The 26524-nt window shown below is 37.1% G+C and overlaps 2 protein-coding genes across 3 annotated transcripts in view; one reads left to right on the top strand and one right to left on the bottom strand.

Moving 5' to 3' along the window:
* The window catches only part of LOC103046566 (integrin alpha-X-like), a 30398-nt gene extending 24791 nt beyond the window's left edge, over positions 1–5607 (bottom strand). The window contains exon 1 of one of the 2 annotated variants that reach the window (XM_049464740.1): positions 5415–5607. In XM_049464740.1, the coding sequence (XP_049320697.1) occupies positions 5415–5454 (40 nt within the window). In that variant the 5' untranslated portion in view covers positions 5455–5607. The remainder of the gene's footprint in view (positions 1–5414) is intronic. The other variant, XM_049464741.1, reaches the window with a different exon arrangement.
* Positions 5608–12939: 7332 nt separating this feature from the next.
* Positions 12940–24903, top strand: aldoab (aldolase a, fructose-bisphosphate, b). The gene is made up of 7 exons (XM_007248698.4): positions 12940–13066; positions 20407–20525; positions 21588–21854; positions 22320–22480; positions 22583–22841; positions 22965–23164; positions 24532–24903. Exons 2-7 carry the CDS (start codon positions 20414–20416, stop codon positions 24625–24627), a joined length of 1095 nt encoding a protein of 364 aa, XP_007248760.1. The 5' UTR covers positions 12940–13066; positions 20407–20413; the 3' UTR covers positions 24628–24903.
* The last annotated feature ends 1621 nt before the right edge of the window (positions 24904–26524 follow it).

Below are 26524 nucleotides of genomic sequence, written 5' to 3'. Positions count from 1 at the left end.
TCTCATTAATAGTTTGTAATGTTTGGCTCAAAAATGCATCGAATAAAACCTGATTTTTTGGCTGGTTATAGCTGCTGCGCATGCGCAGATCTCCACAGTGTCCACCACCAGCATGCTGACTCTCCTATTGGTACAGCTTTCAGTGGCCTGTCTCCTCATTAATTACGTCTCTGTGGTCATCTATATAGTTAGGTCCTACAAGTTCATACAGTCCTACACTGTAAACTTATATGTTGTTTGAACTGATTGAAATGATTTAAGTGTGTTTTAAATAAAATTTGAGATTTCGAAACAATACTCAACTATTTTGAGTTAGTTGAACATTTGGGCACATATACTGTACTATACAAACTGAGATCTTTGAGTTGAAGCAACGTATAATAACTGAGTTTAGTCTGTTGCCATTGGCAGCTTCTTTTCCATTGGCTTCTGTCACAGTCTATTTGCATACTGGGTGTGTCCAACAGTTTCTGACTAACACTCACAATCAGTGTCAAAATAGTGCTTTCCCTGGGCTACCTTAGAAATAAATCCCCTTGTTCCCCTTTAGTTGTAATAACTTGATGTTTTAATTTATTCTAACTCAAGTTTTCCATCCCCATTTCTGCCTTAAAAAGTTAAGTAAGCTCAACTTATCTGGTCTTACAGTATAACAAAGTTAAAAAAGTTAAATCAACTTCCCCTTTAGTTGTAATAACTTGATATTCTAGGTCATGCTAACTTAAGTTTAGTAACTTATTCGACTTATCCTGGCTTACAGTGTACAGTACAAACATGAGCAGACTGACAGCACACAACACTCTACAAGAAAGTTTAGGCTACATCTCCTGAGGAGATTCAGATTTAGCTCCTTTGGTGAAGAGGGGGGACTCCTGAGGACCTTCTTCAACAACATGGTGGCATCAGCCATCTTTTATGGAGTGGTCTGCTGGTCGCAGCATCTCCATCACTGACAGGAAGAGATTGAACAAGATCATCAAGAAGTCCAGCTCTGTTCTGGGTTTTTTTATTTTGTCCCAGTGGAGATGATGAGAGACAGGAGAATAAGGACTGTTGGAGAGCTCAGCCCACCCTATGCTTCACTCTCAGACAACATTGGGCAGCTGTTTCAGTGCCAAGCTGCTGGCCCCACGGTGTGAAAGATAGATAGATAAGAGGAGACATACCACAGATACTTATTTCCTGCTGCCGTCAGACCCTATATTAGCGTACAGCTCGTATAAAAAACACATTATAAGAACAATTAGTACTCTTGGCAGTGTGGGCAGTGTGCCAAGTCCTGCTGGAAAATGAAGTCCGTATCTCCATAAAAGTTGTCAGTAGCAGAGGGAAGCATGAAGTGCTGTAAGATTTTGTGGGAAAACAAAACTGCACTGACTTTAGACTTGATAATAAAACACAGTGGATCAACACCAGCAGATGACATGTCTCTCCAAACCATCACTGATCATCAGTAAATTTTACATTTCATTTGTAAATCAAGGGAGCAGAGTCTGGAGGAAGAGTGGAGAGACACAAAGAAGCCATTTCTGCAAGCACGCCACAAACAGAGTCGCTTTTGCATAATAAGAATATATATTTTGCATAATAAGAAATGGCTTCTTTCGCATCACTCTCCCATACAGCTTCTCCTTGTGCAAAGTGCGCTGTATTGTTGACCGATGCACAGTGACACCATCTGCAGCAAGATGATGTTGCAGCTCTTTGGAGGTGGTCTGTGGATTGTCCTCGACTGTTCTCACCATTCTTCTTCTCTGCCTTTCTGATATTTTTCTTGGCCTGCCACTTCTGGGCTTAACAAGAACTGTCCCTGTGGTCTTCCATTTCCTTACTATGTTCCTCACAGTGGAAACTGACAGGTTAAATCTCTGAGACAACTTTTTGTATCCTTCCCCTGAACAACTATGTTGAACAATCTTTGTTTTTAGATCATTTGAGAGTTGTTTTGATGAGCCCATGATGCCACTCTTCAGAGGAGATTCAAATAGGAGAACAACTTGCAATTGGCCACCTTAAATACCTTTTCTCATGATTGGATACACCTATGAAGTTCAAAGCTCAATGAGGTTACCCAATCAATTTTGTGCTTCAGTAAGTCAGTAAAAAGTAGTTAGGAGTATTCAAATCAATAAAATGATAAGGGTGCCCATACTTTTGCACCGGTCAAATTTTGGTTTAATGCATATTTCACATTTTCTGTTAGTACAATAAACCTCATTTCAATCCTGAAATATTACTGTGTCCATCAGTTATTAGATATATCAAACTGAAATGGCTGTTGCAAAGACCCAAATGTTTACAACTAAAAATGGTTAAGATTAATAGGGGTGCCCAAACTTTCTTAAACATCCTTAAAAACAAAACAAAGCCGAGCCACGACAGCACTCCAGCCTGCTAATCCAAGTGCTGAAGTCAAACGAAACAAACAGCACATGGAGGCTGGAGGTGGAGACTGGGACTAGACATAGCTGGTGTGTGATAATGACATGCAGCTGCACCTCAGGGCAGGAAGCATTAAGAGGGCCAGAAGAGTCACATTGGAAGAGAAATTCACTGAAAATAATCGGCCCTGCATGCCTTCACTGGAAAGCCAAATAAAAGGCGTGACCCTGAATAGCATCAGATTGGTATTTTTTTGTCTGCCTCAAATGAGGTGTGATTTTTTTGTTGTACATCCTTTTTTTTGCACAATTTTTTGACAATAAAAGTCCTGTTGTTGTTTTTTTTATTTGGTTTCCAGGTCTCTGTGTGTTCTGCCCACTGATGGTTCTGGTCACAAACGCTGTTCAAATAAATGACCATAGATGCAGATGTAAAACAACTGAAAAACACTGACGTAGGCAGTGAAATCAAAACAGCAAAAACATTTGTATCATCACTGGCACTGCAAAAACTTTGTATCTCTAAAAATTAAGAGAAAATATATATTGTTGCTGGCAAGGATCTCCATTTTTGGCGATTTTTAGCTTACTACACAATGTAAACAGACAAACTGTCTATTATACCGTGCCAAAATTACTTAACTAATAGACCAATAGACCTGAAATATTTTTTTTACATTGAATTCCACTGAAAGTGGAAAGTTGTAAAGTTGCTGTTCTGGAGATACTTGTTTTTCATTGGACAGCTACTATTTTTTTTCATTAATGAAAGAGTAGAAGCATTTCTACTGGTCCACATCAGATCCACATTATGTCAAAAGTTGAAAAAGGGCAAAAAAAAGTCTATACAAAGTTTTTGCATGACATCACTGATTTTCTTGGTTATTAACATTCTTGTTAGAGAGAGAGAGATCATATCATTTCCTTTTGATTGCATGCCTCCTCTTTCACCATAAAAGGAAATTCAGATAGTATGAGTGCGGTTCAGACTCTTGTTTAGTGGAAAATGCTGATCAGTCTGAGTAGTGGTCAGTGTGTCACAGTTCTTAAAATAACTGATGTACATAATGTTAGTTTTTTTATCACAGGAATTCACATCTCATCTCATCAGCACCTCTAAAGTTCATCATGGTCCTAGATCAAAAACACCCATCTCCTCTTTCAACTTCCTAAATTCATTTTGATTTTACTCATAGCATGTAATAAGGTGGCAGTGCATCCTCAAATAAACAGGTTCTTTAGAGTTTTTTTTTCTTGTAAATTCTTGAATCTAGATAAAACAATGGCAGCACAATTAAATGCTTCTTTATTGTGATAGTAGACAAACCCTTTTGGCATCACATTTTAAACAGAGTTTAAATTACTTGTAAAAACAACAGAACCACATTAATTGCTACACTCTACACTCCAAGCAAACTTGGCTCTATACAGTACCAACAGGGGGCTTTTTGACTTATAGCAAAAACAGAACCATTGTTGGTGCTCCACTCTAAACAAACATGGTTGTATGAAGGAACAATAATTGCTTTGTTGACTTATAGCAAAAAAAACAGAATATTTCTTAATGCTGCATTCTAAACAAACATGGTTCTATATAGGAACAATAGTCTGTCCTTTGATTTATTACAATAACAAAACCATTGGTACCACATCCTAAACAAATGTGTTTTTATATAGTACCAATAGTGCTTCCTTTGAGCCATAACAACAGAAGCATTTTAGTTTATACACTCTAAACTCTAAACAGATATTGTTCTACATAGTACCAACAGTGACTCATTTGAGTTATTACAATGAAATAATTATTTTTGGTGGTTCTACAGTATATACTACCAACAGTGTACCATTTTTTAAATGTTCTATAAAGAACAATCAACACAAAGTTTTCCACCAATGCAAAGGACCTAATAACATCTGACCCACCACACACCCAACACACTCACACAAATCTGAACTGAACACCCCCACCCCCCCTTTACACACACAAACTGAACTTCACCCACACACACACAGCACACAGTGACTGACATGTCTTTATTCCTTCACCAATATTTGCTGCACTCTTAAAAAATATAAACTATCTACCTCAGTAACTGCTGTGATTATATATATGTTCTATATATGTTCTGCACCTTATCCTCACCAAACACTCTTTTATACCTTATCGGTACTGCACTGTCCTGTCTTTAAATTGTCTTGTCTTTTGTATTTATTGTATTTATTGTTATTTAGTGTTATAATTTTATATTTTATGTTGCACTGTCGTCACTCCTGCACTTTATGTGGTCTATTGCTTGTTGTTCTATGTTGCACCATGGTTCCGGAGGAACGTAATTTCATTACACTGTGTACCTGTACTCAGATGTAATGACAATAAAAGCCTCTTGACTTGACTTAGTGGGAGTTTAAGAGCCACTGTCTAAGCATAACTGGTTCTATGAAGGAACCATTATTGCTCCATTGACTTAAAGTCAAAAACAGTAATTTCTGGTGCTGCATTCTAAACAAACATGGTCCTATATAGTAACAATAGTCTATTGTTTGAGTTATAATAACGATAGAGTCATTTTTTAACGTTACACTGCAAACAAACATGGTTTTATATAGTATCATGTTCTATAAAAAACATCACAACATCATTTTCCACCAATATAAAGAACCCAATAACTTTTAACATAAGCGGAACTGTTAAAGCTACACTAAACTGGTTCTGTAAAGGAACAATTATTGCTTCATTTACTTCATATTCTAAACAAACATGGCCCTATATAGTAACAATAGTCTGTCCTTTGAGTTATTATAATAACAATAGAGTCATTTTTAGTGTGACACTCTAAACAAACATGGTTTTATATAGTACCATTTTTACATTTCTTATAAAAAGAACCATCAACACAAAGTTTTCCACCCATGCAAAAAACCCAATAATGTCTAACAATAGTGGGATTAATCAATAATAGCTGCTTTTCAAGAGTGCAGATAAACAAAATGCTCTAAACAGATGAAGAAAAGCAGTTAGAGTTCTGGTCCTACCAGAAATCAGCAGAAGGAAGGAGGGTAAATTCCAGTCCATGGTGTGTTCAGTGATCAGCTTCAGTCAGACGGAGCTGAGGGACGCACTGAGCGGCTGAGGAGGATGTGGACGCTGCAGATGTGCAAGGGCTGTTAGGACATAAGTGAGGGAGTGGCGTCACACGTCCAGGAGAAAAGGCGGGAGAAAGAGGAAACAGCTACGCAGGACCAAAAAAAGAGAAGAAGCTCTCTGCAGAATGAGGCGTCTATGAGAAAACTCTCTGAGCACTACGCTCATGACTGTAGAACCCACCCCCAGCTTCTCTGTCACAAATCACACAACACACATAAACTGTGCAGATGATTAATCACTAGCAAACCCTTCATCCGCCTCCACAGAAAAATACAAAATACAACCAGTGTCCTTAACAACCTACAGTGGAGCAACCGTGAAGCTGATTAAACCTTTAAAGAGCCACTAAAACCTAAACCATATTTTTTCATAAATAGCTGAAGTGTGTTCCTCTGAAGTAATAAACCATATCAGTCCTGTTTAAACTTTTTATAAACCTTTCCTAACCTTTAAAAACACTTTTATTGTTGTACTTTACAAAAGTACACAGACACAGACACATCACAATATGCAGATCAGTGAATCAATAATTCCTCCCCCCTGCTGACGTCCAACCATCTGCATCTCACCGCTATCAGAGGCTCAACACTGCTGCTGCTGCTGCTGCTCAGCCAATTTCTCGCTCTCCCTTCTGCCCCACCCCTAAACCCATACATCACCCAGTGCCTCTCCCAAACTACCCCTCTCATTTTTAGCCCTTTTCAAATTGGAGCTGAGGGTGGAATCAGCTAAAATCAGGGGGTTTAGTTCCCTTTAAAGCCGCACTGATCCCAAAAAAAAAAAAACACTACCAAATAACGACATCCTGATTAGCATATGTATAAATACAGAAACTGTCACACATCAATGAGCATTTAATATTAAACCACCCACAATAAAACTTTGTCTAGCACTTATTGCCTTATCTTTATAACTAAGGCTGTATCTCTAAAAGCATCTCCTAATTCAGTGTAACACTATCATGGCAATAGTCCTGTATAGAACTATGACAGCTTAGAGAACCCCCTAAAAGATTAAATTAATTTTTTCCATTATTATATTCTCTTAAAAAAAACTAGGTGGCATTAGTTTTGTGGTGGCAGATTTAAAAAGGAAATATGGTTAAAGAATCACCAACATCAGTGATGGGATGAGTTTATCGACCAAAATTTGTACAAAAAAGAAGCTATAATTAATTTTTATACATAACCAGTTTCAGTTATTTAGGCTAGGACAAAAAGCGGGGAAATCGGTCATTAGTGGGTGGCTTATTTCAATGAGCAGGTTTTAGTTTCTTTTTTTTTTAATTTTTTTTACAGGATAGTGGTTGTCACACATTTTTTTGGCCGTTTTTCCACAGCACAGCTTGACAGAGTGTTCGTGGTCTGATATGTGAAAACACAGGTTTGATATTTCACTTCAGAGATCCAAAATGTTTAATATTTAGTGTACCAATGCATAAAATGATAAGAATGTGTCATCAGATAAGCCCAGGGCCAATTTCCTAGTCGTATTTTCCGCACATCCTGGGCATCCAGTTATGGAAGACAATAGCATTCATACACAGTGCGCTGCATTAGATGCTACCCAACATTAAAAGAGCTGCACTCTCTTTAAACAGCTTCCAAAATAAAAGTAAATACTACCAATGTGATTGATAGATGGAGACAGACTTGACCCTAGAAGGACTACAAGACAGATCTGAGCTATGTGCACACACACACCTGTTATTTCCAGCACACCTGTCCAGCGTATGCCTGCTCCTAACTACTGAGATTGCTTTCACCTGTTCATGGCCTATATATACCCTTTGTTTGCCTTTGTCTTTTGTTAAGGGTAACACTTTAAAATTAGACTACCCTTATAAAGGGTTTCTAAATGGTTTACAATTAGTTTATTAATGGTTACTAATTAGGTTGTAAATGCCTTAAAAATCATTAATAATCTGTTATAACACATACGAATAGAAAGGGCCAAATAGTGAACCCACAGCCATCTATATTGTTGCCCTTTCTACATACAGTATGATTATTAATGATTTTAAGGCATTTACAACCTAATTAGTAACCATTAATAAACTAATTGTAAACCATTTATAAACGCTTTATAAATGTAGTCTTATTTTAAAGTGGTACCATGCTCTCATACTGTTTTAATTTTGTGTGTGACCCTGGTCTGCTTGACCATGCTTGATACCTACTCTTTTTCTGTATGTTTACTTATTGTTGCCAACCTGGACTGTACTTAAAGCAGAACTCCAGAGTAAAATTGATTTTTTTTGTAGTAAAAGATAAAAAAGTAGATAAAAAGTCCTTACCTTTGATTAATAGCACGCCTCAGTTTTCCCATAGCATTTAGAGATCCAGAAATGTTGAAAGTTTGTCCAAAACACCCTTCAGACTGGGTGATATGGGGCATAATTTGCCACAATAAATTGCTTTTTCCACTGTTATCCAGCTCTGTTCCAGTCTGAGGAAATCTATTAAAATTTCTGGATCTCAGAAAGCTGTAGGAGAACGGACGTGTGCTATTTATCAAAGGTAAGAACTTTTTATCATGTTTTCTACACCAATAGTCCATTTCGTACCAGAGTTCTCCTTTAACTCCACTTTAAAGGAGAAATCCAGTGTGAAAAGGGTTTGGGTTGTAGTTAAACATGATAACGAGTACAACCTTTTGTTGAATAGCCATTTGATCCCAGCATTCTGAAATACAGCACTTTTTGCAGGTTCTTCCAACACCTATAATGCTTATAATGCTAGTGACAGGGGCATAGCTTTACCCATGCAAATAAATATTAACATTAACTTTAACATTAACAAGCTTAAAGTAGCTCCAAACTTCATTGGTAGAATTCTGAGGGACCTGACCATAAAAACGAGACACTGAGAGCCTTAAAAGTGCCTCGTTAATAGTGTGAAAAAGCAATATACTATACTATACAATGCTATTGCTAGCACTGTAAGTCTGTTACAAGCATCGGCTAAAAGCTCTGTAGTTTTTTAAACGGGACTGTGATATGGCATTTTTACGTGTTTACTGTAATTTACTACATGAGCTTCCTTTAACTGCTGCATCATATCGAATAACCTCTCAGCTCCTCTGACTATTAATGTATGTATGTATTTTTATGTATATGGTCCCTATCTCAGAACGGGCGGAGGAAGTGGTCGGCCGTACCAGAACAGAAACTGTCCAGTTGCTGCATTTAATTTTTTGCTTTTGTTTCTTTGCTTGAATCTGCAAGAGCAAATGGTCTAAAACACACAGTTATCTGATTGGGTTAAACAGTATGTGATGAACAGTATGTAAAATGTAACTAATTTTAGACTGTAGCAGGGCTCTCAAGTCTTGCATTCTCCAGAAACACACATTTCAAGCAGCTCTCACACCACACCTTTACACGAGTCATCAATCGTGCATCACACAGCTTGATTTAGGGCGTCAGTGTGTCTGTATGAGTTTATATATATTTTTTCTTGAATTTATATATCAAGAATGTGAAACTGCTGTACATTATTTATTTTTGCCCTTGCAAATTTTTATTTTTTTTTAAGTTGTAAACACACTGCCGTATTTTCTGTGCCATATTTTCTTATTTAATTATTTGATTTCAGCTTGTAAAGCACAAAACTGTATAAAGCTCAATATTGCTCTGCTTAGTTCTAAAACAATAAAAGAAAGAAAGAAAGAAAGAAAGAAAGAAAGAAAGAAAGAAAGAAAGAAAGAAAGAAAGAAAGAAAGAAACTGATGAAAACTTCACACTAGACCTCGAGCAGTTTGGACTGTGTGTCTCTCCACTCTTCCTCCAGACTCTGCTCCCTTGATTTACAAATGAAATGTAAAATTAACTGATGGTCAGTGATGGTTTGGAGAGACAAGTCAGTCATCTGCTGGTGTTGATCCACTGTGTTTTATTATCAAGTCTAAAGTTTTGTTTTCCCTCAAAATCTTACAGCACTTCATATCTTACAGCTTCCCTCTGCTACTGACAACTTTTATGGAGATGCAGATTTCATTTTCCAGCAGGATTTGCCACACTGCCCACACTGCAAAAAAGTACCAACTGGTCTTATGTAATATTCTAATTTTCTGAGACACTGATGTTTTTTATTGTATTTCTACTGGCTGTAGGATTATAAAGTTTAAAATAGATCACTCTGTGTTTAATACATTTATATAATATATAAGCTTCACATGTTGAACTGAAGTACTGAAATTACTTATTTTCCCCCCCCCTCCTTCAAACAAAGTAAACCACTATGCTATGATGAGATCACTAGAGTAGTGCGTGGGTTCTGCTGATGGTGCTGATGTGTTGGTGAAGCTGAAGCTGAAGAAAAGAGGGTGTTGCATGTGGTGTTGCTGGTGTGGACGCTAATTTCCTCTCACCCAGCCACTTAACCCCCCCCCCCCCCCACGCACTGCACGCACGCACACACACACATACACACACACAGACACACACGCACGCACACTGCCTCACTTCTTCAGATATTCAGAGACATCATGTGTCTGAACCTTCATAGCCTTTACCACCCTATTCTACCCCTGGCCTGCTGCAGCAGAAGCCATCTAAAGGTCATGTAAAGGTCAAAGATCATCCCTGTGGATTGGGTTTCTAACAGAAGGTTATCCACATTGCTACACGTATCAGGAGGAAGGACTTTACACGACTCGCAGTCACAGTGCAGCGGTGAAGTGTGTGCGTGTGACTGAAAAGTCTTTATTTGTCCTGTTTATTTTTGATCTGGCCGGTCGGCGAGAGAGATGAGAAAAAGAAGAAACAGGAGTTTTTTTTACCAAGAAAATAGGGACGCTTTTCTACTCTCCCCAAGTTCTCCTATTTCTGAAGATGAACTAGAACTGAAAGCATGTTCTGCGCAATGTTTTTTTTTTTTTTTAGATCTGTAAAACTGTAATCTGTAAAGCTTGTATATTGGAAGATTGTTTGATTAAATTCATTCATATATATATATATATATATATATATATATCATTCACTGCATTGGATTAGCATTGGCAAGGTTGCGGTGCCTCGCTTTGCCTTTAAATGTCTACAATGTGTGAAAAGTAAATAAGTAAATATATGCGATTTACATTACTAATCTAATATGTAATTTTTTTTTCTCTTTGTGTTCATTGTATTATGATTTTACTTTACTTTTTCCCTTAATAAATTAAAAATCAACATTTAAAAACTGCTTTTTTATATTTACTCAGTTTGTTTGATAGAAAAATGTAAGTATGACACAAACACGCAAAAACTAAAGAAGAGAGCAAATACTTTTCCACAGCAGTGTACTGTATATCATGTACTATGTTTTTAATCTATGTAAATTAATATTATCATGTTTTTAATTTTAAAGTTTGTTTGTCTTTGTGTTTATTGCATTGTTGATTTCATGTCCATAATGCATTGTTCTTTTTTACATCACACTATAAGTTGTACTGTGTTAAATGCAGTCTACTTTCTATATTACATTTTGTTATAAGTCAAAAATCTATATTTCTATAATTATCAATATTTGCATTATCCATAGTGTTTATATAGCATTTGCTTTTTAAACTAATCAAAGTATATGTTAATATTTTCATAAGAATAATCTCTAGGGGGGAAGTAAAAACCCACAGACTATAAAGATAGGCTGTGTATTTTTCACTTCCCCCTAACATTTGTTTTGCTGTTGCTTTTATATCACAATTATATTTTGTCAGAATAAGAAACACATTTTAATATCAGAGTAAATATAACCAGAGTAAATATAAAAATGGGGAAAACCCCTAATAAAATTGCTATGGGGAAAACATAATAACTGCAATCAAGCTTTACTGATATAATGTATATAATGACATATATATATATATATATATATATATATATATATATATATATATATATATATATATATATATATATATATATATTTTTTTTTTTTTTTTTTTTTAACAACAGTAAATGTAAAGTGGAGTAACATGTTTAGGTTGTAAAGTGACCTTTACTTGGATGTGTCTAATAATAAACAGAAGTACAGTAAAAAATGGATTATTTGTGATTAAAAGTAATTCCACAAATGTTGTTTTAAGAAACTATAAGGTGGGCTTTGATTTATATTATCAGATGTGCCCCCAACCCACCCCACCCCCCCCAAACCCGCTCCTACGCCCTTGTTAAGGTCACAGACTGATGGCCAGATATTCTCCTTCTGGATTTTCTGGTAAACAGCAGAATTCCTGGTTCTAAAAACGTCTTTAAGTTGTCCAGCAGCCCCAGTCCATCACACTTCCACCACCATGTTTTACATGTTTTTAGTATGACATTTTTATTCTGAAAATATGTGTTATTTTTTACGTTCTTCTTCTTTTTGGTCAGCAGTGTTTTTTTGTATTGGAACTCTCCCATGGAGATTATTTCTTCTTATTGAATCATTGACACTGACTTTAACTGAGGTGAATGAGGTTGTTCTGGGTAGTTTTGTGACCTCATGGATGAGTTGTTCATGCCCTTTTGGAGTAATTTCGGCACATTCACCACTGTTCTATTTTGTCTCCATTTGATAATAATAGCTGTCACTGTGGTTCACTGGAGTCCCAAAGCTTTATAAATAACTTTGTAACATTGTCCAGACAAACAGATGTCAGTAACTTTGTTTTCTCAACTGTTTTTGAATTTCTTTTATCTGCTTCATGTTGTCAGAAAGGTTTCATGATTCTAGAGGTCTGGCAGTAATCAGGCCTTGTTGAGTATATTGAAATTGCACTCAGCTTTCCAAAAAAAATTTAGTTAATCAGTTAATTCATGAGAGGGCAATTACTTTTTCACTCAGTTGTTTGGTCATTGTAAAAATGTAGGTCTGTATATCTGTAATATTGTATATATAACAGTATATCATATCATTTTAAATCTATGTAAATTAATATTATCATTTTTTAAAAATATAATATATTTTTTGTCCTTGTATTGTATTGTACTTTAAATATCACAAAGCAAATATTTGCATATTTAAACATATAATGTCTATAATGTATGGCATTATAGACATGATGAGCTAATATTTACATAGGTGTAACTTTATACTGTATTTTGTGCAGTTTACTTTCTATATTAGATTATGTTTTATCTTGAACATTCTGTATTTCTATATTCATCAATACTTATGATCTATATCTATAGCGTGTATTGCATTTGCTTTATAACCACTGTATACATTAAAACATAAAATATATACTGCTGAATTCTGTACTGTACTTTTGTTTTTTTGTTTTTTTTTCTGATCTGCTCAACCTCTCCATTATCTCCCTCAGCACTCTTGTTCTCTCTCTCCCTCTCTATCACACACTCGTGGGGGGTGTTGCCGCCCTTCTCCAGTGTCAGGCTGGGGATAAATATAGCAGGCCGGCCCAAATGTGAGGGGTCATAAAGCCAGATAAATACAGTGTCGAGGAGGACGAAGGGGCGTCACAGGCTTGAGCCAGGTCTTTTACTCTGCCCCCTCTCTCTCTCTTCCTCTCACTCTTGCAGAGTCCCTCCATTCCCTCAGGTGTCCTCTCAGCTAGAAAGGTAAGTCAAATCTGAAAAAAGCTGCATGCATGATTTGGATTTGCAATGGTTGAAAATGTTCATTTGCAACGACAGATAACCTATAATACAATGATACCAGTGAGTATCAGGTGAGATAGGTGAGTATCAGACAGAACATGAGGCTTGTTTAAGAGGCCTCCCGAATTAGCACTAGACATGAAGTGACGTGAAGATGAAGTGGCAATCTTAATAGCCATTACACTTTTTACACTTTTGATCACACCATACCTCAAGCAGCTATTTACTTCTCTTTGAGGAAGTGTAGCAAGACGCTGGGTTCTTCCCATGATGGGTCTTTGTAGAAATTAGCATGCTAGGCAGACTTGCTGCAGACGTGTTAAAAACTGAAAATATATTGATGTGCATTCATTTTGAGTTGCATTCATGTTGACTGTGCTGCTCTATTCTGATGGAAATTATATGCGTGGCTTAATTAACAACATTTTTTAATAGTCATAGTAGGCCTTGCCAATGTTTAGCACTACTCAACCAAACTGCTACAACTTATATCACAATTAATCATTGACAAATATCAAATACTTTAATAAATTGTTTTATTCCCAAGCATGCTGAAGGCTAAAATTAACCTTAGCTTAGCTTAACATTAGCTTCCATGCTCTCTAAAGCCTAAAGCCTGGTAAATACATCAGTTCTGCAGGATATGGTTGATGTAGCGTAGTGGATAACACCACTACCTGTCAGTGAGCTAACTACCGCATAGTGTGGGAGACTGCGGTTCAATTCTCAGCCTGGGTGACTGAATGCTGAATGCATTAGCCCAACTCTGTAAAAGAAATAACAAGAAACACTTTGTAAGCTGCTCTGAATATGAGCATCAGCTAAACGCCATCAATGTAAATATAAATTCTTATCAGAGAAAAAATAACTAAAAAAGAAAGGAAAGATTAAACTGAGGCATGATGTAAAAAATAATAAATGGTGCTGTTAACCTTAATGCACCAACCTGTGCAATGCCAGACAAAAGTGCATTGTAGTGACATCTTGGCAAGTGTTTTTTTTTTTGTCTTGGAACTCTCCCATAGAAACCATTTCTTATTATTGAATTATGAACACTGACCTTATTTTAGGCGAGTGAGACCTGCAGTTATTTTGATTTCGTTGTCCTGGGTTCTTTTGTGACCTCCTAGATGAGTTGTTCATGCCCTTTTGGAGTAATTTCAGCACATGCTCAGCACCACTGATCCATGTTTTGTTTATCAGTGAATAATAGCTCTCACTGTGGTTCTCTTGGCAAGTGGTCTCTGTTGATAAATACATAATATTTCTTTGTTGTATTCTAAGTTGTATTGTATTACTGATGCATGAATCTTCCAATTTATCTATTTGTAGACGTTCTACGTTTTACATTTAAAGTCATTTTGCAGAGTAAAAATCTAGGGATGACATGGCAAACAATGGTTTCGATACATAAAAGTACAAAAATAAATATTTATGCGTTTTCAAAAGCATATTAATTTAACTTTAAGTAACTTTAAGTATTATCACCTTGAACTTTTTTACTCAATGTCAAATTTCCAAGGCTTTCTTGAGTTATATGATCCGCCCAGTCCCGTGCACGCTGCACTTCCACATTATATAATTATATAACTTAGCTTGGTCTCTTGAGCCCTGATGGCATTACCAGCAAGGGCATTGCATTTCACAGCTGTCTCTGGCAGCGGTTATATATAGCCTGACCTATTGGTGGGGCGACAGTGGAAGAGTAGTGCCACACATGGCTGAGGCAAAGGTCAAGGATAAGAGCGTCCAGATAGAAAAGGTTTCATAGACATGCCGGTCATACCCCCCACCCCTCAAATAGATAAGCTACAGTGGTGGGGGCGGGGGGTGACTACGTGCAGACAATCATACAGCTGTCTTGATGCTGTAAATATCTAATACAACATTTAAGCTCCACAGCCCGGGGTGGTTGAGACCTTTCTATAGAGCAGTGGTCAACGTTCCTGCGTTCTTAGGGTGTTTCTACACATGAAAGTCTGGACCAGAGAAAGCACTAATGTTCAGGTCTTTGTTGCATTGTGAACATTTGCTCTGTTTAGTTTTGGTTTCACACTGCAGTTCAGTAAGTACCCTAATGAAAAAAAGTAGATTAAAGTATACTAAGCATTATTATGCTATAGTGCACTAAAGTGTTCTTGTAGCCACTTTATTATTAATCAGTATATTTAAAGAGTGATAAAATGGAACAACTGTTTTTGTACTTATTATACTTTAATTGCAGTATAAAAATAGTACAAAACTCTTACTTAAATTGTGCTAAATGTAATTAACTGTACTAAAATGAAACTATTTGAAATATACTTAAGTAACATTTAAACATTTATACTACTTCATGTATGAAACCCCATATTTTAAATATGCTTACAGTAATATTATAATACGTTTAATGAGTATTACAACTGTATCACTATTACTATTATACACTAGGTATATTAGGAATGTACTAAGAATTAATGTTAAATATATTTACAGTACAAATATATATATGCTTCTTGTTTCTGTCTTTTGTAAGTAGCACACTTCTAGTATATACTTCGTTGGGTATAGAAATTGATTTTAATATACTGTACTACAATTTTTAACGTGTTACAAATTTACTTTACTTTAGTTTTTTAAATAGGTGGTAGTAATTGAATTTACTTTCTTAAAAATGACATGATACATTGTACTTTTAATTGTGAATTACTGTAACAGTTATTTTCAACAGGCTTTGCTAAAAATGTACAAAAGTATATTTGGAAATAAGTTTTGGAAGTTTTTGGAAGTATATTGAATTATATTAAACTAAAAGTGTACATCATAGTAGTCTATTTTTTTTAAATACACTATATTGTGCTTTTTTAAAAGTATGATCAAATTCACTTTCAAACATTTGATGAAAGCATAACATTATTGTACTTTTAATATATTTTATGCAAGTACATAAATCTGTTAGTATATTTACAGCATACTTAGACATTTCTCAATATGTTTAAGTGCCATTAAGCATATATATTTTTTCACCAGGGTAGACTGAAGAGCTTTACTACATCCAGTTCTCATCAGCTACATCTGTGTACGCTTTGTGTTTATATACTTCATATTAACAGGTTTGAAGAATGTTAGTTATGTATAGTTATGTGAGTTCAGTGAGTTGATTTACCTACCAGGTTTTGTGACAAATACTGGCTCCCTGTCAGAATCTGACTGTTTGAAATCTGAGCGAATTCTGTTCAGAGATGATGTTAATTAACATTGCAACACTGAAGAAGCATATTATTTGCTATTTGATCTATTATTTAGGATTTTTATTTTTTTACCCTCAGCACTGCAAGTCAAAAGCCCCAGAGCTGCGTGACTCTTAGATTCTAAATTACTTAGCTATATAGCTTTATATAAAATAGCTTTATATAAAATAAAATTAGCGTTAGAAAACAGATGACTACGTCACAGATTTTGAGAAACTAGTCTGAAAAAGCTAGTCTGGGAAATCTAAATTCTAGTCCAGTTCAGACAGAGAATCTAAACTCTAATCTGGAGAATCTAAACTCTAGTCTGGGGGATCTAAACTCTAGTCTGGGGAATCTAAACTCTAGTCTGGGGGATCTAAACTCTAGTCTGGGGAATCTAAACTCTAGTCTGGGGAATCTAAACTCTAATCAGGGGAATCTAAACTCTAATCTGGGCAATCTAAACTCTAGTCTGGGGAATCTAAACTCTAGTCTGGGGGATCTAAACTCTAGTCTGGGGAATCTAAACTCTAATCTGGGCAATCTAAACTCTAGTCTGGGGAATCTAAACTCTAATCAGGGGAATCTAAACTCTAATCTGGGCAATCTAAACTCTAGTCTGGGCAATCTAAACTCTAGTCTGGGGAATCTAAACTCTAATCTGGGGAATCTAAACTCTAGTCTGGGCAATCTAAACTCTAGTCTGGGGAATCTAAACTCTAATCAGGGGAATCTAAACTCTAATCTGGGCAATCTAAACTCTAGTCTGGGGAATCTAAACTCTAGTCTGGGGAATCTAAACTCTAATCTGGGCAATCTAAACTCTAGTCTGGGGAATCTAAACTCTAATCAGGGGATTCTAAACTCTTATCTGGGGAATCTAAACTCTAGTCTGGGGAATCTAAACTCTAATCAGGGGAATCTAAACTCTAATCTGGGGAATCTAAACTCTAGTCTGGGGAATCTAAACTCTAATCAGGGGAATCTAAACTCTAGTCTGGGGAATCTAAACTCTAATCAGGGGAATCTAAACTCTAATCTGGGCAATCTAAACTCTAGTCTGGGGAATCTAAACTCTAATCTGGGGAATCTAAACTCTAGTCTGGGGAATCTAAACTCTAATCAGGGAAATCTAAACTCTAATCTGGGCAATCTAAACTCTAGTCTGGGGAATCTAAACTCTAATCTGGGGAATCTAAACTCTAGTCTGGGGAATCTAAACTCTAATCTGGGGAATCTAAACTCTAATCAGGGGAATCTAAACTCTAATCTGGGGAATCTAAACTTTTGTTCGGGCAGAGAATCTAAACTCTAGTCTGGGGGTCCTCTCCATACATTTTCCTGCATTCTGATGTATTTTTAACATTTAAACATTTATTTTTACCGACAAAAAGCGACTTAACTTAATGACTATATTAGAGTCAGACACAGCTCCCTTATCAGCAGCTCTAACTCTGTGCAGATCACTGGTTCTCCAGAAACTCTGTACCAGCAGCTACACATCATACTTTAGCCCTACTGAGTTATACGGTGGCCGAGAAAGCCCAGCGCAGTGCAAATTGAAAAGCGCTGCAAAAGCACAAAACACATCCATCAAAATTACAACACAGGCGCAGCAAATAGAAAAACGCGCTGCAAATAGAAAAACGCGCTGCAAATAGAACCACAACACAACGGAAGTGAGTCACAACACAACGGAATTTTCCCAGGGGACCTTAAAATATGCTGTGCCAGCTGTATACAAAGGACAATAAGTGGCAAACAAGCTTCTGAAAAGTAAGTTATGTTTATTAAAAGTTCTGCTTCACAAAACGCCTTGTTTGCCACTTATTGTCCTTTGTACACATAGTGAAGTCCGAGACGTTACTGAAGACGCAGCTTAGCTGGTACAGTATCTTTTAAGGTCCCCCGGGAAAATTCCGTTGTGTTGTGACTCACTTCCGTTGTGTTGTGGTTCTATTTGCAGCGCGTTTTTCTATTTGCAGCGCGTTTTTCTAGTTGCTGCGCCTGTGTTGTAATTTTGATGGATGTGTTTTGTGCTTTTGCAGCGCTTTTCAATTTGCACTGCGTTGGGCTTCCTCGGCCACCGTAGAGTTAGCTAGCATGGATACTAAGCAAATGAATACATGCTGTTCTGGCTAAGTTCCAACAACAGAGTCTACACAAAGCATACACACTGTACATACACACAGACACACACACACACATATATATATATATATAGATGTGGCCACAGGACTATGACCACAGGGGGGTGTGGCTGCAGTGTTACAAAGAGAAAAAGCTTAAAAGTGAAGCCAAGGCAGAATAGCATAACATTTTTACAGCTATAGCTCAATTTTTTTGCATTCTCAGTATATTTCTTGTATATTTCCTTTGATAGAGACTAAAACAAAACCTAAACCTAAATAAATGTGTAGCAATGCATTTTAGTGCATGTGCATCAGTTTGTGAGTGTGAACTGTAGGGACTGTGAACTGTGAATGAGCAAAAGGTCAGATTAAAAAGATTTTAAAGAGCATAAAAAATTAGATTTAGTAAAGAACTCGGATTTGGGTCACACAGCTGCTTGAATGTAGGTGAACATCAGCATCCGATTTGGGTTGGAGGTAAAACCTGCAGAATGGTGAGAACTGGTTCCTCAGAAGGAAGTATCATCACCACGGTTTTAAGCGTGAAACCATTAGTGCTGAAATGAAACTGTGGTTCTCAAATGCGAACCCGTGCACATTTGCACCAACCACATTTGAGTTTTTAATCTAAAAGGTTACTAGACTGGACCATGCTGTTTCAGCTAACCAGCTATACAGGGAGTTCAAAATAAGAAAGCCACCATACTAAAACTAACTTCGTGACACAAGTCAAAATTTAGACTTACTCTAATTCTAAGTTCTAACTGTGGGACCTTTATTTAGGCTCCTGCAAGAAATAGGCATCTAAACAAACTGTAGAAACTGTCTGACAAAAACTGCAAAAGTATGCACAGCTACAGAAAGTCTGTAAAGCTGTTATGCACCAAATAAAGTCACTGTTTTATTAAATACAAAATGATATCAACAGATATTAAGCAAATATTGACACTTACCAGACATGTTTCCATATTGAGAAAGCCACAGAAGAATGGATGATGTAATATTTGCATTCAGGAGCTGAAACTGGTAGTGTTTTCAGTTATTGCTCAGACCAGAGGGGAGTGATATGGCCCTAAAATCAGGATCAGGATATTGCAGGGTATTTTTATAACAATATTCTTGCTGATATCAAAAACATATATTTTAATCAAGTTTTATATAGTGTAACATTCAGTAGGGCTCCTAGTGATCCAGCAGGCTAAGCACTCCCATTATAATCAGGAGATCGCCGGTTCGAATCCTGTTTATGTAGATTGCCATCAGCTGCCGGAGCCCTGAGAGAGCACAATGAGAGCCTTGCTCTCTCTGGGTGGGTACAGTAGTCGGCGCTCTTTCCCCTCGTCACTCTTAAGGTGATGTTGATCAGCACAAGGCATCGGTGTCCACAACATTTGAGTCCCGACCCACAAGTTAAGAATCAATCACTGGTTTAGACCACCATATCAACTTGATAAAAATAAGTGCAAATAACAGAATTCATAATTCTGGTGCATCTAGAGACACAAACCCTGCAAGAAAAGCCCAGCAGGCCTCTGGAGTAGGAGTTTTAGAACACAGCTACAGCCTAGAGAGTGAGGCGTCTTTATTTATAAAACAGATTTCACAGAATGGCGAAAGAACGGCGTAGGAAATGCAGTTCTCTGTCTTGGTTATGCAAGTTCCTCTTATAGTTTCTTTCTTTTAAGACAGTTTACGTCTTGGCCCTGACCTTAGCTTCCTCTTTCTTCTCCACATATCTCTCTCTCTCTCTCTCTCTTTCTCTCTCTTTATTGTATTTGTTTGCTCCCACTCTCACACATTTCAGTGTTCAGAGGTCAGTGTTAGCTGCTGCGATTGCTCAAACTGTTAACCACAGATTCAGGTACAAAGTTTCTCTGGTACTCATTAGTTTTCTATATGTCTGTTGCTTTCTCTTTCTTTCTCTCTCTCTCTCTCTCTCTTTCTCTCTATCTCTCAGTGGTACGATGCCTCACGCATACCCATTCCTCACCCCTGAGCAGAAGAAGGAGCTCAGTGATAATGCTCTGAAGATTGTAGCCCCTGGCAAGGGTATCCTCGCTGCTGATGAATCCACAGGTAAAAACGAACGCAGAAAAAAATGGCATTGCGATATTTTGTTGTTCTGCGTTATATAAAGCAATATGAACAAACAAAGGAATTTAAACAAACACATTTAAAAATTGGTTTAAATACACTGCCTGGCCAAAAAATAAAAAGTCTCCACCTGGATTTAAGTAAGCAAATGATGTGGGGTTGGTTGATGCTGCAGTTGGTCTGCAGGTTTAGGTTCAGCAGCAGTATGTGCTAAAAGAATGAGGTCAGCTGACTACCTGAATATACTGAATATAGATCAGGTTATTCCATTAGTGCATTTATTTCTTCTTCCCTGATGAACACGAGCATATTCCAAGATAACAATATCAGGATTCATGGGGCTGGAATTGTGAAAGAGTTCAGGGTTCAGGGAGCATGAGATCATCATTTTCACACATGGATTGAGAGAGAGTTCACCACAGAGTCCAGATCTTAACCTCATTGAGAATCTTTGGGATGTGCTGGATGGAGAAGAGAGGCTTTGTGCAGTGATCAGACTCTACCATCATCAATGCTGCTGCAAGATCTTGGTGGAAAATTAATGCAGCAACACTGGATTGAAATAAATCTTGTGACGGAATAATAAGCAGAAGCTTTATTGAAACAATGCGACAGTGAAAGTGTGCAGCAATCAAAGCAAAAGGCGGTCCAACCAAATATTAGAGTCATGGTATGGTAATTGGCCTTGTAAATTAGGGAGAAACTGTGATACAAATGAGAAATAAATAAAAAAATGTTATTTGGGTTGCAAAACCCAATTCCAACTTTCTATGTAGTCCCACAAGTTATAATATGGGACCCCTTGGGATAACGGCAAAATCTGGTAAGCTAAACAGATCCTTTATCTAGGACCAAAAAGTATTTAAAAGCTCGTTTCTAATGAAAGAGTTTCAAAAGAGTTTTTATTTTATGTCCAACGGAAACAAAAGTGGGTGTTCTGGGCAGAGTATGATGAGATCTGCTTGCTCATTTTAGCCTTTTGGTTCCTCTTTCCATTTGTGTCATTACAATCATTGATTACTGTCGTCTTTCCCGCCACCGCAGGCAGCGTTGCTAAGCGCTTCCAGAGCATCAATGCTGAGAACACTGAGGAGAACCGGAGGTTCTACCGCCAGCTGCTCTTCACCGCTGACGACCGCATCAAGCCCTGCATCGGTGGAGTCATCTTCTTCCACGAGACTCTCTACCAGAAGACTGATGATGGCAAGCTCTTCCCCCAGCTGATCAAGGAGAGAGGCATGGTGGTCGGCATCAAGGTGGATAAAGGTGTCGTCCCTCTGGCTGGAACCAATGGAGAGACCACCACCCAGGGTGTGTTAATGAACATTGCTCCTTAAAGGAGAACTCTGGTGTAAAATGAACTATTAGTGTAGTAAAACATGATAAAAGGTTCTTATCTTTGATGAATAGCACACCTCCGCTCTCCCACAGCTTTCAGAGATCCAGAAATTTTAACAGTTTGTCTAAACACCCTTCAGACTGGGTGCATAATTTATCCTGATAAATCACTCTTTACACCTTTATCCAGCTCAAAGTAGCTCCACACCTCCTTGCTAGAATCTGGAGAGCCCTGACTAGTTGATGTTAACTATATTAGAATATGTTGCTGCATCATCCACAGAGGTAAATATATATATACAGTATATAGTGTACCAGTTAGCTCTGTTAGCTTTGTTAGCTCATCTTTGTTACTCATCTGACACCAAAACCTATCAATTTTCTTTAGTCATCTTGATTGTTTTCTTTTTAAATCTCTCTCTAATGTATTCTCCTCAGGTCTGGATGGTCTGTACGAGCGCTGTGCTCAGTACAAGAAGGACGGAGCCGACTTTGCTAAGTGGCGCTGCGTGCTGAAGATCACCCCCACCACCCCCTCCAGCCTGGCCATCAAGGAGAATGCTAACGTTCTGGCTCGCTACGCTAGCATCTGCCAGATGGTGAGACACATAGACACAGTAGCACACATAAAAACTTGCATGTATTAAACTCACTAAGTTTAAGAGTTTAATCTCATTGCATTGTAACATTGCTCCTTTTAGCATGGCATCGTGCCCATCGTGGAGCCTGAGATCTTGCCCGATGGCGACCACGACCTGAAGAGGTGCCAGTATGTGACCGAGAAGGTCCTGGCTGCTGTCTACAAGGCTCTGTCTGAGCACCATGTTTACCTGGAGGGAACTCTGCTCAAGCCCAACATGGTGACTGCTGGCCACTCCTGCTCCCACAAGTACAGCCCCCAGGAGATCGCCATGGCAACCGTCACCGCCCTGCGCCGCACCGTGCCCCCTGCAGTCCCTGGTTAGCCATATTCCCAAATTCATGCACTTAAATACTGTTTATAGTACAAATTATTATAGTATTATAGTACTTTATAATTAATAATAAGTTGCTATTGTCCTCACCACCCTCATCTCCCCAAAGGCATCACGTTCCTGTCTGGAGGCCAGAGTGAGGAGGAGGCTTCAGTCAACCTGAACGCCATGAACATGTGCCCCCTGCACCGACCCTGGGCCCTCACCTTCTCCTACGGCCGTGCCCTGCAGGCATCTGCCCTCAAGGCCTGGGGTGGCAAGAAGGAAAACGCCAAAGCCTGCCAGGAGGAGTTTGTCAAGAGAGCTTTGGTATGTAGATCTCAGGAAAAAAAAAAAAAATTCAACAACAATCTGAATTCTATAATTCCTGCATAATATTGCTGATACTGCACAAAAACAACTAAATAGTTACTTAACTAAAATATATATAATAGACATTCTTTTATTTTATTTATTATGTTTTGCAGCTGTAAACATGCTAAGCTTTAAAATTCATTTTTTTTTGTCATGCTAACTATTATAAATTAACAATTTAGGATCACACAAGCCTTTGTTCCCTGTTAAACAAGCAGTTCAGCATCACACTAGTTTCATTTATATCGATGCTAAGTTCTAAGTAACTGTCAAACTTGATTTTTTTTCTATACCAGGCTGCACTAGCCTTTTTTAAGTAAGCTGCTCATTTAGAATAACACTAGAGTTATTTCAATGCTAAACTGCTAATTTAGGATCACACCTGATTTTGTTTTATTGTAAAAAAAAAAAAACAATTCACACTTCGCTCTAGCATTGTTATCCATGCCAAACAGCTAAGCAACCAATTTTTCCACACCAAGCTGCTATTTTAGCTGCACACTAGCATCCTCCCCATGCTAAGCTAACCCACAATGTTCTTTTGTGGCAGTAACAGTATATAAAATATATATATTTTTTGTTATAATACAATTTATAACACCTTAATTTCTTGCTTGGGATTAAAAGCGGCTTCTGAAGCCGTTCCTGCTAAAAAATATAATCCCGAAAAAACATAGCCCATGCTGGTCAAGAGCTGGTTAACGAGCCAACCAACCAGCATATGGTATGATTTTTTTTTTTTTCTGGATGACAAATGGTCTTTTTTTTTTTTTTTTTTTACTTTTTTTCCAGGTAAGCTGCTAATTTAGGAAAAAGCCTTCCTTCATGTTAAAAAGCCACTAAACCCAAAACCATATTTATTTCCATTAATAGATTAAATGTGTTCATTTGAAATAATAAAAAATGCCAGTCCTGCTTAAAAAAATTTTATAATTTTTTTCTAACCTTCAAAAAGCGCTTTTATTTCATTATTATATAATTTATAACACCTGAATTTCATGTTTGGGATCAAACATGTGGTCCTAAATTAAATTTTGAAGCTGTTTTTGCTAAAAAAAAAAAAAAAACAGCTCAAGACCAGTGGGTTATCCAGATAAAAAAAAAATTAGCACATTCAGTTTTAAGCTCATGTTCCTGAGCTAAGCAGCTAATTATATTAAACTTCATAACACTCATATAACTAGTGGATCCTTCTGCTATCAAGATTAGGTCACTGGAAATCTGCTCATTTCGAATGATGTCACAGGAAATCTGATTTAATGCCTCACCTAATGTCTTATCTGATGACTGTAGCCTGACTCTGTCTCTTTTTGCTCTAACAGGCTAACAGTGCAGCTTCCATCGGTAAATACGCTTCCGCTGGCGATAAAGGAGCAGCTGCTGGAGAGTCCCTGTTCGTGGCCAATCACGCTTATTAAAGCATTTAACCACTGTTTCCAACCAAATCACCGTCAGAAGCACCTGCGTAACCGCACGGCTCCCCGTCCCCGTCCTCCCATCACCGTTTAGCCCAGCAAGAAGAGGATTCTCAAGAGAGAGAGAGAGAGAGCTCACTGTCTTTGTACCTGTGGAAGACCTCTTAGTATTTGTGTTTTCCCCCATTTTTAGGTGTAACTTTAATTTCTTTCTTTTTTCATATGATACGTACACACTGTGTTGTACTGCGACAAAAAAATAAAGAACTGACTAACCCACACGTGGTTTGTGGTCCATTGCATGTTTGTGCTGCTGTGAGAGGTCACTTTGAGAAATGTGGTTTATAAAAATGAGAAATGGCTAAAAAGATACTTTTTAAACTTTCTAAACTTTAAAAATATACAGCATCTCCAACCAGGGTTGGGTAGTAATGGAAAATAAATAGAGTGATTACAAGCAGAGATTATATTACAGTTTACTTTGTGTGTTTGTGTCATATATTCCAAATGCTGACACTGCTGCTGATGTCCTTTGTGACCAATGGTTTCAAAAATATTCACATTCATTACTCAGGTAGAAGTATAGAGTATACTAGGGTTTAAAATATTATCAATTCAAGCTTTTTACTGTTTAAATAAAAGTTTAAAAGTACTGGTTTCAAAACGACTTGTAAAAGTAAAAAAGTAAAAGTAATGTAAAATGGGGGAAATGAGGGAGTCCTATAGTACTCTAGCCCCCCTCCCCAAAACACATTTTTCTAAAAGCCATAATGACAAAAATGTTCTATTAAAATATTGTTAATAATTGTTAATAAATTTGGGGTGCACTAGGCTCATCCCTGTTTCACCTGCATATATGCCCCATTGTAAATGAATGTATTTTAGGAGAAGGTAAATATATTAAAGAAGTTTAGTTTGTCTGGAGTTCTCCTGAGTCTCTGGCCCAGCTACACACCACAGTCAGTAAGGTCATACTAATCCTGCAGCTCACTCATTGGGTGGAGTGCAGTTCCCTTCTGCCCACTTGAGTTAAAATAAGTATCATGTGAAACACTGTCAGATTTGATCTAGATAATGTGTTTCCCTCCTATGTTTAAAAATATGCATCATGTGTGGGCGTCCTGTACTTCAGCATCGATAACTACAGCAGACTGACACTGAGAAAGAGTTACGGGCCATGTTATTAAAATGAAGTTTGTTCCTTTTTTGAAACAAGGTGAGAATTAGGTGAGAAATATACAGTACCAGTGTTTTTTTTGTCATTTTAAAAATGTTCTGTATTGTATATTAATACTAAAATCACCCAAACTATGAAGAAAAACATACAGAATTATGGTGCTAAAATAATATTATCGTGTTGTTTTTTTTTGTGATAACGATACTCTTGGCGATATGAAAAAACACTGAATTACAAGCAAATATTTCAAGAATACACTACTGCAACAAAATTCAAATGAAAATATAATATTGCTTATGATTAGATATTGAGATATAAAAAAAATATATACAATAAATTTGTATTTGAGATTTGTAAAAGAAGTCAATGATCCAGAATGTCATGATACTAATAATGCTCTCCAAATATCTCCATATATTCAGAATTAAAGTAAAATACATGATACTGGACAGATATAATCTGTCTCTAGTAGATATATAATGGGAAATAAAAACAGTGTGAATTTTTCTTTTGCTAAAAACAGCAAAAAAGAAGTACCCTGATGTGATAATTAGGTGTGGGTGATATGGCACGATATTACAGGGTATAATATTGTTCACAATATAAAAAATGTTGCCAATATTATTGCTTACAATACGATATGGCACCCCCCGTCTAGAATCAGGCCTGTGTGACCATCTTCTATCATTTTTTTTGTAGAGATTAGGTGAATACAGGTACACT

Source organism: Astyanax mexicanus, chromosome 15 (assembly GCF_023375975.1).
Source record: "Astyanax mexicanus isolate ESR-SI-001 chromosome 15, AstMex3_surface, whole genome shotgun sequence".
NCBI lineage: Eukaryota > Metazoa > Chordata > Actinopteri > Characiformes > Acestrorhamphidae > Astyanax > Astyanax mexicanus.
This window is presented reverse-complemented; position numbering and strand designations above follow the sequence as displayed.